The 11731-nt window shown below is 53.4% G+C and overlaps 1 protein-coding gene across 1 annotated transcript in view; it reads right to left on the minus strand.

Annotated features, from left to right (window-relative positions):
• AP2A2 (adaptor related protein complex 2 subunit alpha 2) overlaps positions 1–11731 on the minus strand; it is a 78698-nt gene that overhangs the window by 21433 nt on the left and 45534 nt on the right. Inside the window, exons 3-6 of the mRNA XM_007949286.2 lie at positions 8293–8435; positions 6625–6818; positions 2779–2908; positions 1720–1821 (exon numbers count right to left, since the gene is read on the minus strand). Of these exons, the coding sequence (XP_007947477.1) occupies positions 1720–1821; positions 2779–2908; positions 6625–6818; positions 8293–8435 (569 nt within the window). The remainder of the gene's footprint in view (positions 1–1719; positions 1822–2778; positions 2909–6624; positions 6819–8292; positions 8436–11731) is intronic.

Here is an 11731-nt window from a genome sequence, read left to right on the forward strand (position 1 = left end):
GATCCACTTGACCTGTGGACAAGGGCATTGCAAAGGGGCTTCAGCAGTGGGACAGGGACAAGTGGCGCCCATGGAGAAAGGCCACCATCACACACAGAAATCAATTTCAGGCAGATGTCCAGCTACTTTGAGACCTCTGAAGAAGGAGCAACTTCAGCAAAAAGCACTGATGTCCAGGATGAGATGGAGACAGGGGACTGAGACAGGGGGCAGAGACTGGGCTGATCAAAAGGGAGAAAATGCAGAACAGAATTTGAAATTTTACCATGGTCTCCAGACTTTCTGGAGGAAAAGGGGTTGTATGAACCTCTGAAACTATTCTCCTTAGATCATCTTTAAACCTTAAATCACAAATATCCCAACGTCATCTCAAAGCCAAACAATAGTTTAGCTTAACTGGTGAAAAAGGTCTGCCTTGAGGACTGTGCTTTTTCAGTAACTATCTAATGGGATCAAAGTGAGGATAGGAACTCGTGGAGCAGTGACTTCATATTAATGAGGGAGGCGCAGCTCTGAGAAGGACAGCAAGAACAGGAGCACGACACCAAGAATGTCGGGTCACTGAGTTGTACACAGAGACACTGCTGCATGGGGTAGCTTGTGGTGTGCGTACTCTCAACGGAAACAACAAAATAAAGTGTTTACCAAATGGAAGAACAAACCATGATGCCCGCCTGCAGTGTTCTGTGTACCTCACTGTGCCACGCACGGAGGTTACCAAAGCCGGTTAACAACGTACACTCAAAGGGATGGGGAGGGCAGCCGGGAGGTGCTGCTGTCCCTGCGCCTCACCGAGCATTAAGTGCCAGCAGTTCCATACGGCGCAGCCTAACAAAGTGCTCCCACGGAAAGACGCAAAGCACTCACAGAAAGCACCCCAGAGAAAAACAAGCCAAAGACTCCAAAGAGGCACTTGACAAACCAGGAGTCAGACAGCCAACAGGCAAGAAAGCCGCTCCAGCTTGCCAAGGACCTGGGGAGCATGCATTTACACCACAAGAGGCTACCACACACCCACCAGAGTGGCCAAGGTCTCTGGGACCAATACCAGCTGCTGGCCAAGATGTACGTGACAGAGTTCAGTATGTGCAGGCCTTGCTGGAGAGACAACCTATCCCACTGGGGCAGGCAGCTGGCACCTTCCTAAAGTCCAAAGGCTGCAGCTGCACATGCAGGTGCACACCAAGAGACAGATGAGAACAGGCCCAGTGCAAATGGGCTGACTGTCCTTCAATGTGATGGACACGCATGGTGGCACAGCCACATAATGGAATCCACATGGTCAAGATGCCTCTCACAGACACTAAGCAGAGTACACACACTGTGCAATTCCACTCACAGGGCATTCAGGACCCAAGTGAAGCTGCAGGCTGGGGTGCGCGCTCAGGGGGTCACAGGCTGAAGGCGGGAGAGCAAGGCACCCAGGTGAGGACAGTGGTGCCCTCTGGTGGAAGAAAGGGAAACAACTGGGGACAGGAGAGCCTTCTGGGTGCTGGCAGTGCCCTCCTACTGAATTGGGCAGTGGTTCCAGGGGGCTCACACGAGAACATCACTGACAGGATGTCCTGGCCCTGTGCATGTTCCCACCTGGACATGACAGCTCACGGTTCACCAAAGCTTCAAAGGAAAGCCAGCCAGTTAGCACCTCAGAAGGCTGTCATCCTTCACATTGGGCCTGACCTCCCAGCCCCAATGAGCATTTCCCCATTGACCGCTTACTCTGCTTAGTCTGGAGACAGCCAGGGAGACGGAGGTTTTAAACTCTTCCGGGTTCTTCTGTGCTAACGTGGTGATCAGACTCGTGGCAGCCGTTACCACACCCTGAAGGAAACATACATCACACAACAGCAAGATGCATCTGTATTTCAGTCAAAACCCCCAGAGGCAAATGTTCACTTTAAACTCACTTCCCAAACTAGAGCAACAAGCTGGCAGTCCCCCGGCCATCTCAGGACTCCACACATGCACTGGCTGGCTCACTGTGTCACAGACTGCTCTCGGGAACAGGGACCTCACCCCACCTCACCCCGCTCGCTGGCCTTCACCTGGCCCGTGTCTGGCCGTTTGCCCCCTTGCCAGTCATTCTAAGACATTCTGTGCTGATTAAAGGGAGCTCTGGTGGCATAGTGCCTAAGGCATTTGACTGCTAACCAGAAGACTGGTGGTTCAAACCCACCAGCCACTCCTCAGAAGGAAAACTGGGCAAACTACTTCCATAGAGATACCTAACGCCTCAGAAACCAACAAGGGGTCACTATGAGTCGGAATCGACTCAACAGCAATGAGTTTGCTTCCCCCCAACCCCAGTTACCTTTAGACTCAACAGAATCTTCAGAGTCCCAATCCGAGAACATAGAGAAGGCAGCTTAAGTAGACCCTCCCTCCCCTTTCTCAGCAGCTGTGTGCGACCTCGTCCCCGAGTCCCACCAGCTGACTGTGGACCAAGGGGTAACATGTACGACGCCAAGCAGCACAGCCCTCTACCCTCTGCACTATGTGGCCCTGAACCCCAGGGCCCTCAGTCTTACTCAAAGCACAGCGGAGGACAGCTAGTGCTACTCAGAGTGCCAGCTGCCTCTGAAAGAGCTTCTGCTTATGCACAAAAGTTCTCCCACAAACACAAAGGGCAGAAGCTGGGAACGCACCAGCTCAGGAGTGTCTAGTGGCAGCCGTGGTCTCGCTTATACCTCCCAGGCATCCCAAGAAAGCTGTTCTCACCACGGCAATGCCAAAAACGCTTATTGAGTGGGCGAGGCGGGACCCAACCCAGATACCCACCAGGTGCTGGTCGTTAAGGAGATGAACCACTCGGGACGTCCAGTCGCCCATGGGCACAAGGTCAGGGGATGTCCTATACAAGCGCAGCAGACACAGGGCAGCACTCTGCTTCACGCTGTCCATGGTGTCCCTGTAAGAGAGATGCCCAGTGAGCCTCTGGACTACAGACCTCTCACCACGGCCACGCAGGCCCAGCACCCCATCCACCCTCAGAGCTGCCCCAGACCGCACACCATGCCCACGCAGGCCTAGTACCCCATCCGCCCTCAGAGCTGCCCATCCACCCTCAGAGCTGAGCCAGATGGCTCAGCGCAGCCACGCACACCCAGCGCCCCGCCCACCCTGAGCTGCCCCAGACCGCTCACCATGCCCACGCACGCCCAGCGCCCCGCCCACCCTGAGCTGCCCCAGACCGCTCACCATGCCCACGCACGCCCAGCGCCCCGCCCACCCTGAGCTGCCCCAGACCGCTCACCATGCCCACGCACGCCCAGCGCCCCGCCCACCCTGAGAGCTGCCCCAGACCATTCACTGCAGTCTGAGCCCCCATCTGAGTCACCCATTGCTTGGCTGGATCTCAAGGTCGGTGGTCTGTTCGAGCAGGTTCCTGGACACTGTGCTCCCGAACCTTCTGACATAAAGGGTCTGCCCACTGCCTCTCTCTCACAGGACAGCTCAGCGAGGCCAGCAGCACTGGCCAGACTGGGTTTTCCCTTGTCCCCCTGGTCCTGCCTCATCCTCCCGTTCCCATAGCTCAACCAGGCTGCACTGAAAGCTGGTCACTCTGCTCCATCCAGATGCACCATGGGCCCTGGTTTCAGGGCCTGCTCCTGGCCACCCTCTCTGATCTTTTCTCTGACTCACATGCTGGCTCCTCTGCCCCAGAGATCACCTTGGTCAGTGCTGGCATTCATTTCCTTGATTCGTGTGTGCACCAGGCAGTATTTTGACGGCATCATAGACAACCTATGGCCCAGAGAACCACATGGTGCAGGTGCAGAGAAGGTGCCACGTGGTGCGGGGGTGGAGGAGATGAGCACTTGAACCCATCAAGGAAGGTCTCTAAGCAGAGGCGGCCACCAGTGCCAGGCTAAGACAAGCCTCCTGAGTTCTCATTTTCAATCTAAATATGCACTCACTCTTACCTGCACACATCTGTGCAAATGCACACCCACAGCATGCACACATACACACACACCTTCACAAATACATCTTACACATGCACTCACACCCACACCCACCCACATGTACCCACTCGTGTCAGTACACTCACACACACCCACATACTCACAGCATGCACACTCAAACCCCTGCACTCACCTACCCACATGAACACACCCATGTCAGCACACACCCAGACACACATGCGCTCACACACGTACTTACCCATATGTACACACCTGTGCCAGCACAAACACACCTGTACACATTCCCATGTATACTCACTCATCTATGAAAAAATACCCATACCTGTACACACACGTGTATATTCTCACCAGTGCACTCACCCACACACACACACCATACACTCCCATATGAGCCCACAGCATGTACATTCACATCCCTGCACTCACCCACCCACATGCATACACTTGTGCCCACACACACCTGCAACACACACGCTTACATATACACTCATCTGTGAACACACACCCACATCTGCATGCACACATACATATACTCTCATGTACAGCATACATTCATATCCCTGCACGCTTACCCACCCACATTCACACACCTGTGCCAGCACACACATCTGACCTACACTCATACACTCACCCATGTACACACACCCACACCTGCATGCACACATATGTATACTTTCACACAGAGCATGCATTCATACCCATGCACACTCACCCACCACATGCACACACCTGTGCCAGGATACCCCCAGGCACATACACACCCGCACACACTGACATGTACACTCACCTGTGTACACCCACTCACGCCTGCATACACACACACAGCATGCACACTTACTCAACCCATATACATACACCTGTCCCAGCACACCCACATGTATACTCACCCATGAACATACATCTACACTCACACCTGCATGCAGACACACACTCACACATGGCATGCACTCATACCCCTCCCTGCGTACTTACCCACCCATATGCACACACCTGTGCCAACACACCCATGCTCATATCCCAAGCACACTCACCTGCATACACACACCCACTTGCATGCACACACTCACCTGCATGCACACACGTATACTCACACCCATACACACATACCCAGCATATGCATTAATATCTCTTCACTCACCCATCCACATGACACACCCATTCCAGCACACACCCTCACACACTCACCCTCACAAACTCACCTGTACACCCACCTATGCCACACACACCCACATTCACACCTGCATGCACACACATATACCCACTCACCCATGTGCACAGTCACATGCACACATACTCAACCGTGCATTTATACTCACACGCACACCCACATTCACACCTATGCACAATTACACACCTACACTCACCCTCATGTACTGCCACACACACTCACCCATGCATGCACATACACACGTGCTTCCTTCCCCTCATACTCACATGTACTCACACACCTGCGAACACATACACATATGTACACCAAACTCACCCATGTACACACACCTGCACTCTCACCCCTGTGTGCACATGCATGTATACTCACACCTACAACCTATGCACACACTTAGACGCGCGTGCACACCCACACACATCCATACATTCACACACTCACACACACACACGTGTGAGTCAGCTCAAGCCTTTTTCTCATCTGGCAGTTCGTCCCAGGGCATCTCGAGTGCTTGGCTGCCTCTAATTCAGTCATCAGATGGGCAACGAACGGGGCCGCCTGACCCTCCCGTTGCATTTCTCGGCTCCATGTGTCCACCTGACACAGCTTTCTTTGAATCCCATGTGTGGAATCCTTGCTCAACAGGTCAGTCTGCAGCTATGTCCTGAGCCAGGGCTCTGTCCTGTCTCCGACATGACATCCCCCAGGGCTCATATGGCCCACCATGCCACTGCTCACATGCAGAGCAGCAGCTCAGCCTGACCTGGTTCCTCAACTGCTGCACTGCAGGCTCTCAAGGCCAGGTCACCCTGGAACCACCCTCAGTGGCATGCCTGCTGTCCACCCACAAGATGCCAGCAGCCCTCCACTGTGACACCAAAAATGTCCCAAGACACTACAAGGTGTCCCCTCAAAGCAAGGTCATACCTCAAGAGCCCCAGTCTAGATCCCTGCTTGTTCTGACCCCCATGCCAACCCCCTCCTGCCCATTGAGAGGCAAAGGGCTAGGAGGTGCCTGGCCTCTTTGCATGTCCTTCCAGAGTGCCAGGTCCTCTCTAGGAGCCCACCCCACTTGCAGGACCTGTGAGCTTCTCAGACAGGAGGGCACCCTGGAAAATGTGCAGGTGGTGCAGGTGCTTCTGAACATTTTCCTGAGCCGCCACTCGGCTCCTCACTCAGCAGCTCTCAAGACGGGGGGAGGGGGGGGGTGCACCAACAATTCTCAGAGTCTGGGTGCCATGCTCCACGGCAGCTCCCACCAAAGGGACTGGGTGCCAGCTCGCCCCTAGCAAGCCCTCTCCTGGTGGTTGCACTGTGAAGCCAGGCTTACTTAGTCTTCTCTTTCATCTTCTCTAACCCTCCTGAGGACAGACAGTCCAAATGGACTTCACCAGAGCCTAAACTTTACTTCTTGACCCACCTGTAGACTGTCCACGTCTCCTCAGGGCACAGCCAGGGAAACGAGCACTGCCCACAGGTTCCTTGGTGACACGATTGAGCCCTTTAACCAGAGACGCAGCCTGAGACACATACCCCGCCACGAGGATCTTGGGAATCTCCCCAGCAAACGCCTCAGCCATCTCGCGGCTGCCCACGTTGGCGATGCAGTGTAGCGCCAGGCCCATGAAGGTGGGGTTCCGGCTTGCCAGGTCATTCTTGATGGCATTGTTGATCAAGCGGATCAGCTCACTGTTGGAGTTGACCAGCACAGAGATGAAGAGGTAGCCCTGTGAGCCGCAGGAGAGGAGAGAACAGGTTCAGGACCAGACGCCGAAGCCGCAGTAGCACAGCCACATCTCCGTCTCCACAGCCCGCCGGCCCCAACCCCAGCCGCCCACACTTGCAACCCAGGAAGACTCATCTTTACTTGGACAAAAGCACTAATCCTGCTGCAGAAGTAACGGACATCTTTGCTCACAAGCCTACTGTGAGGCAGGCAAACACACTTGCTAACTACCGTCAGAGGGACAAGCCTAAGGAGCTGCTCACGTGTGCCCCACTGAGGTCAGACCCTCAGTCTCACCACAGTCCCACACTCACAGATGCACAGGTTAACAGGCCAATGTCCGATGTCAAGAAGAATGTACCAAGAAACGGGTGGATTCCCACAAACCCGGCCTGCCCTCTGCTCTTCCCTCTCCTGCATCTGTCTGCTGCGTGTCTCCGGCCTCCCCATCACCACCCGGGTGAGAGCCTGGCATAGCCTGCAGCTGTCATAGGAGGCCTATGGGACCTGGGGACCTGGCCTGGCTACAGAGCCACAGGCCTCTGCCATGCGCCAGCTGCTCTTCACCATACACCTCCCCCGCCCTCCTTCCTGTTCATTTTGTAGATCCCAGCTCAACCAACTCCCCAAGAAGCCGCCTCCCAGTCCAGTCCCCCTTCCTCCCAGGGAACCATGCACTCTCCAGCTGTCACTCTCTCTGGGAGCTGTCTGATGCTCTGACACGCCTCCTTGGTCCAGGGCAGGCCCATCTGCCTCTGGTACTGAGTCCCCAGGGTCCCTGGCATACTGACTAGCAACTTGGGATTTTCCATTTACTTTCTGAAGTTAGCGTTTGCAGAAATAGGAGAACGTGTTCCTTTCTCCCACGGGGTGAGACATACAGAGAGACTGTCACTCCAAGGGGATGAAGACACTAGGAAGCTGGCGCCAGCTCCAGAACCAGCACCCAGTGTGTCCATACACTGGTCACCTTCAAATCCCGTGACAGTAGTGCCCCTTCCAGAACAAAACGCCATGTCAAGCAACTGGACACACTTACCGTGACAGCATGGCACCCAGCATCATGTGGAAGGGACCCTGCAAGTGGCCCCCAGCCTACCCTTTAGAGGCTAACCTGAGGACAGTGGGACTCACAGGCGCCCCAGGGACCCACCTCATCAAAGGCTGGGCTCCTATAGCACCAGGGCAAACCCTCTGAGGAACAAAGGGGCAATATGCAGAGAGCAGCAGGAAGGCAGTGGCTACCTTAGCAAGAACCTTCCCCAGAAAGCACCTCTACAGCTGTAAGGAAAATATGCAGAACGGTGGTTGTGGCTGAGAGAGAGCGGGAAAGGGGAGGCCTATACTGACACATACAGTGAAATCGAGCCTCATGCACCAGGCGCTGAGGCCTGCACCCAGCCCACGCAGCTAGTGTTAGAAGCGGGTAGAGAGGGGAGGAGCTGCAGGTGGCCAAGGGTCGGGACGACACTCACAATCTGCTTCTCTGTGTATCGGTTGGAGCTCAGCAGGTTCACAGCCTCCATGTGTCCAAAGTCAATGTCGTGGCCCAGGAGGAAGATGAAGAGCAACTTGCAGACATACTTTTTCTTGCTATAGCCATCGAGTGCCTTGTCACCTACAGAAGAGAAGGCGGCGGATGGCCCAAGGTGAGAGAGCACTCCCCGCAGCAGGAGAGCCTCAACACTCCACTGGAGTGCAGGCAGCCAGCTGCAGGCAGGACTGCGGTGAGCGGCACCCTCGCCAGGCAGTGCACATCAGCACCCAAACGCCGGTGCCTTCTCTGTCTCATAGCAGACCCACGCAGTCCCAAAGCCATCCCAAGAACCCCAGCCACGCCATCTCAACCCACAGTGCCGGCAGCAAGGGTCACGCCATCACAGCCAAAGGCAGGTGGACATCACTGGGCCTAGGCCATCACCTCCACACAGCTGGGCCCTGCAGGCAATGGGGCGTGTACAATGTCTACCTGAAACTGGCTGGAAGGTAAACGTACTCTAAATAAACTCCCTTCCATTTCTCAAAAGTTTTAGAACAAACTTCCCAGCCACACAAAAGAATAGGCCCCAAAAGGGCTCCTGTGCCTTCTTCACTCACAGCATGATGGGGAGCCCCGTGCCTTCACTCACGGGGTGACCAGGGGTCCTGTGCCTCACTCACGGCATGACTGAACCCCTCCCCAGAAGCCACAGCAGGGCAACCCAAAAGATGAGTCGACAGACCACACCACGTTTAGTCAAAAACTAAATGAAGACACAACACTGTGACTTTCCACACCACAAGCCGCTCTCACTGAGAGGTAACAGGCCTCAGATTCAGCCTTCAGCAGACTGCCAAGAGGCCACCCAGAGCTTGGTCTACTTCCTGTGGGTGGTGGGGTGGGCCTGGTGCTGTGGGTGTGAGGAGTGGTGCACTCATGGGACCCAAGGGAACAGAAGAGGGTCACACACGTTTGCCCCCTACTCAAACCTATCAGTAACGGTCTGACTGACCTGGCAGTGCTGTCCCAAAGAAAAGCCCCTCCAAAGACCTCAGAACTGTGGTCCATGCCCACTAACTGGGCCCCTTCCCTTCAGGACAACTTGAAAATCTTTACTCCTTTCAACAGCAAACTAACAAAAAATACAAACCCTACTTGGACCCACCTCACCCCTCACCTGTCACATCCTATTGGGGACCCAGCGTGGTAGCCTCAGGTCTGCACCTGAACAGTAGCATAGCCAGGCTGCCTCCAACTTCTCCCTACTGGGCCTGGCCACCCTATAAGAACTACCCCAGGCCTCTCCTTCCAGAAGCCTCCTTTGGCTATCAACACTGCTAACCACAGCCACAGGCATATAGCTCCACCCCTAACTAGAGACTCACCTCACCTCAGCATACAAAGGACAGAGTCAACGTCCCTGTCGGACCCCGGGACCCATGGGCTATCTTTTCCCCAAGGTGCTGTGGCTCCTCCATAAAGATCCCAATGGGCTCCTGCTCCCACAGGCTCACAGATGGGCCCCTCAGAAGGACCCTCCTCCAATGCGGATGCAGGTGCTGGGAAAACCATGGGCCACTGCAGAGCCCACAGGAGTGTGGGCAACACAGGCTAGAGAAATGAAGGGAAGGCTGAAGACCCCAGCGAGGGCCTAGGGGCCCGAGTTGATACAGGCACAGCTGCATGCCAAGATTAAAGAGGCCCTTTCAAGGGTTCACAAAGGCTGGGAAGGGCTAGGGATGAACCCTGAGTCTGAGCCCAGGGGAGTGGGCCAGAGAGCCGGCTTACTTCCGCAAGACCTGTGACCTGCAAATGGAGTCCCAGGGACACCTGCTCCTCTGTTGTTGTTGTTGTTAAGTTCCATCGCGTCGTCTCTGACCCTATGCACAGGAGAATGAAACACCGCCCGGTCCTGAGCCAGCTCCACAATTCTTGCTACACTTGAGCCCATTGCCACCGCCACTCTGTCAATCCACCTCGTAGAGGGCCTTCCCCTCCTTCGTTGACCCTCCACCTTACCAAGCATGACACCCTTCTCCAGGGAATGGTCCCTTCTGACAATATGACCAAAGTAGGTGAGATGAAGTCTGGCCGTTCTCACCTCCAAAGAACATTCTGGCTGCACTTCCTCCAGGACAGAGCAGTTACTTTTAGCAGTCCATGGTACTTTCAGCATTCTTCACCAACACCACAGCTCAAAAGCATCAACTCTTCTTCAGTCTTCCTTATTCATTGTCCAGCTCTCACATGCATATGAGGCGATTGAAAATACCATGGCTTGTGTCAGGTGTACCTTAGTCCTCAAGGAGACATCTTTGCTTTTCAGCACTTGAAAGAGGTCCTTTGCAGCCGATCTGCCCAGCGCTACACGTCGTCTGATGTCCTGACTGCTGCTTCAATTGGCATTGATTGTAGAACCAAACAATGTTAAGTCTCTGACAACTTCAATCTCTTCTCCATTTATCGTGATGCTGCCTATAGTTGTGAGGATTTTTGTTTTCTTTATATTGAGGTGTGATCCATACTGCAGACTGTATTCTTCAATCTTCATCAGTAAGAACTCACTTTCGACAAGCAAAGTTGTGTTGTCAGCATATCACAGGTTGTTAATGATTCTTCCTTTAATCCTGATGCCATGTTCTTCTTCATATAGTCCAACTTCTCGAATTATTTGCTCAGCATACAGACTGAATAAGTATGGTGAAAGGATACAACCCTGACACACTCCCTTCTTGGTTTTAAACCATGCAGTGTTCCCTTTTTCTGTTTTAATGACAGCCTCCTGGTCTACGTACGGGTTCCTCATGACCACAATTAAGTGTTCTGGAATTCCCATTCTTCCACAATTTGTTATAATCCACACAATCAAATGCTTTTGCATAGTCAATAAAACAAGTAAACATCTTTCTTGTATTCTTTGCTTTGAGCCAAGATCCATCTGACATCAGCAATGATATCCCTTGTTCCACGTCCTTTTCTGAACGCAGCCTGCACCTCTGGAAGTTCTCTGTCAATATACTGCTGCAAATGTTTTTGAATTATCTTCAGTTAAGATTTTACTTGCATGTGATATTAATGATATTGTTCGATAATTTCCACATTCTGTAGGATCACCTTTCTTTGGAATGGGCACAAATATGGATCTCTTCCAGTTAGTTGGCCAGGTAGCTATCTTCCAAATCTCTTGGCATAACCGAGTGAACGCTTCCAGTGGGGCATCCATATGTTGAAACATCTCAATGGATATTCCATCAATTCCTGGAGCCTTGTTCCTCGCCAATTCCCTAAGCGCAGCTTCAACCTCTTCCCACAATATCGTTGGTTCTTGAACATATGTCACAAAAAAATGCATCAAAAAATCCTGAAATGGATGAAGATCGACCAGTTCTTTTGGGTACAGTGACTCTCTGTATTTCTTCCATCTTCTTTTGATG

Source organism: Orycteropus afer, unplaced genomic scaffold, assembly GCF_000298275.1.
Source record: "Orycteropus afer afer isolate SDZICR_OR568_19922 unplaced genomic scaffold, OryAfe1.0 scaffold00244, whole genome shotgun sequence".
Taxonomy (NCBI): domain Eukaryota; kingdom Metazoa; phylum Chordata; class Mammalia; order Tubulidentata; family Orycteropodidae; genus Orycteropus; species Orycteropus afer.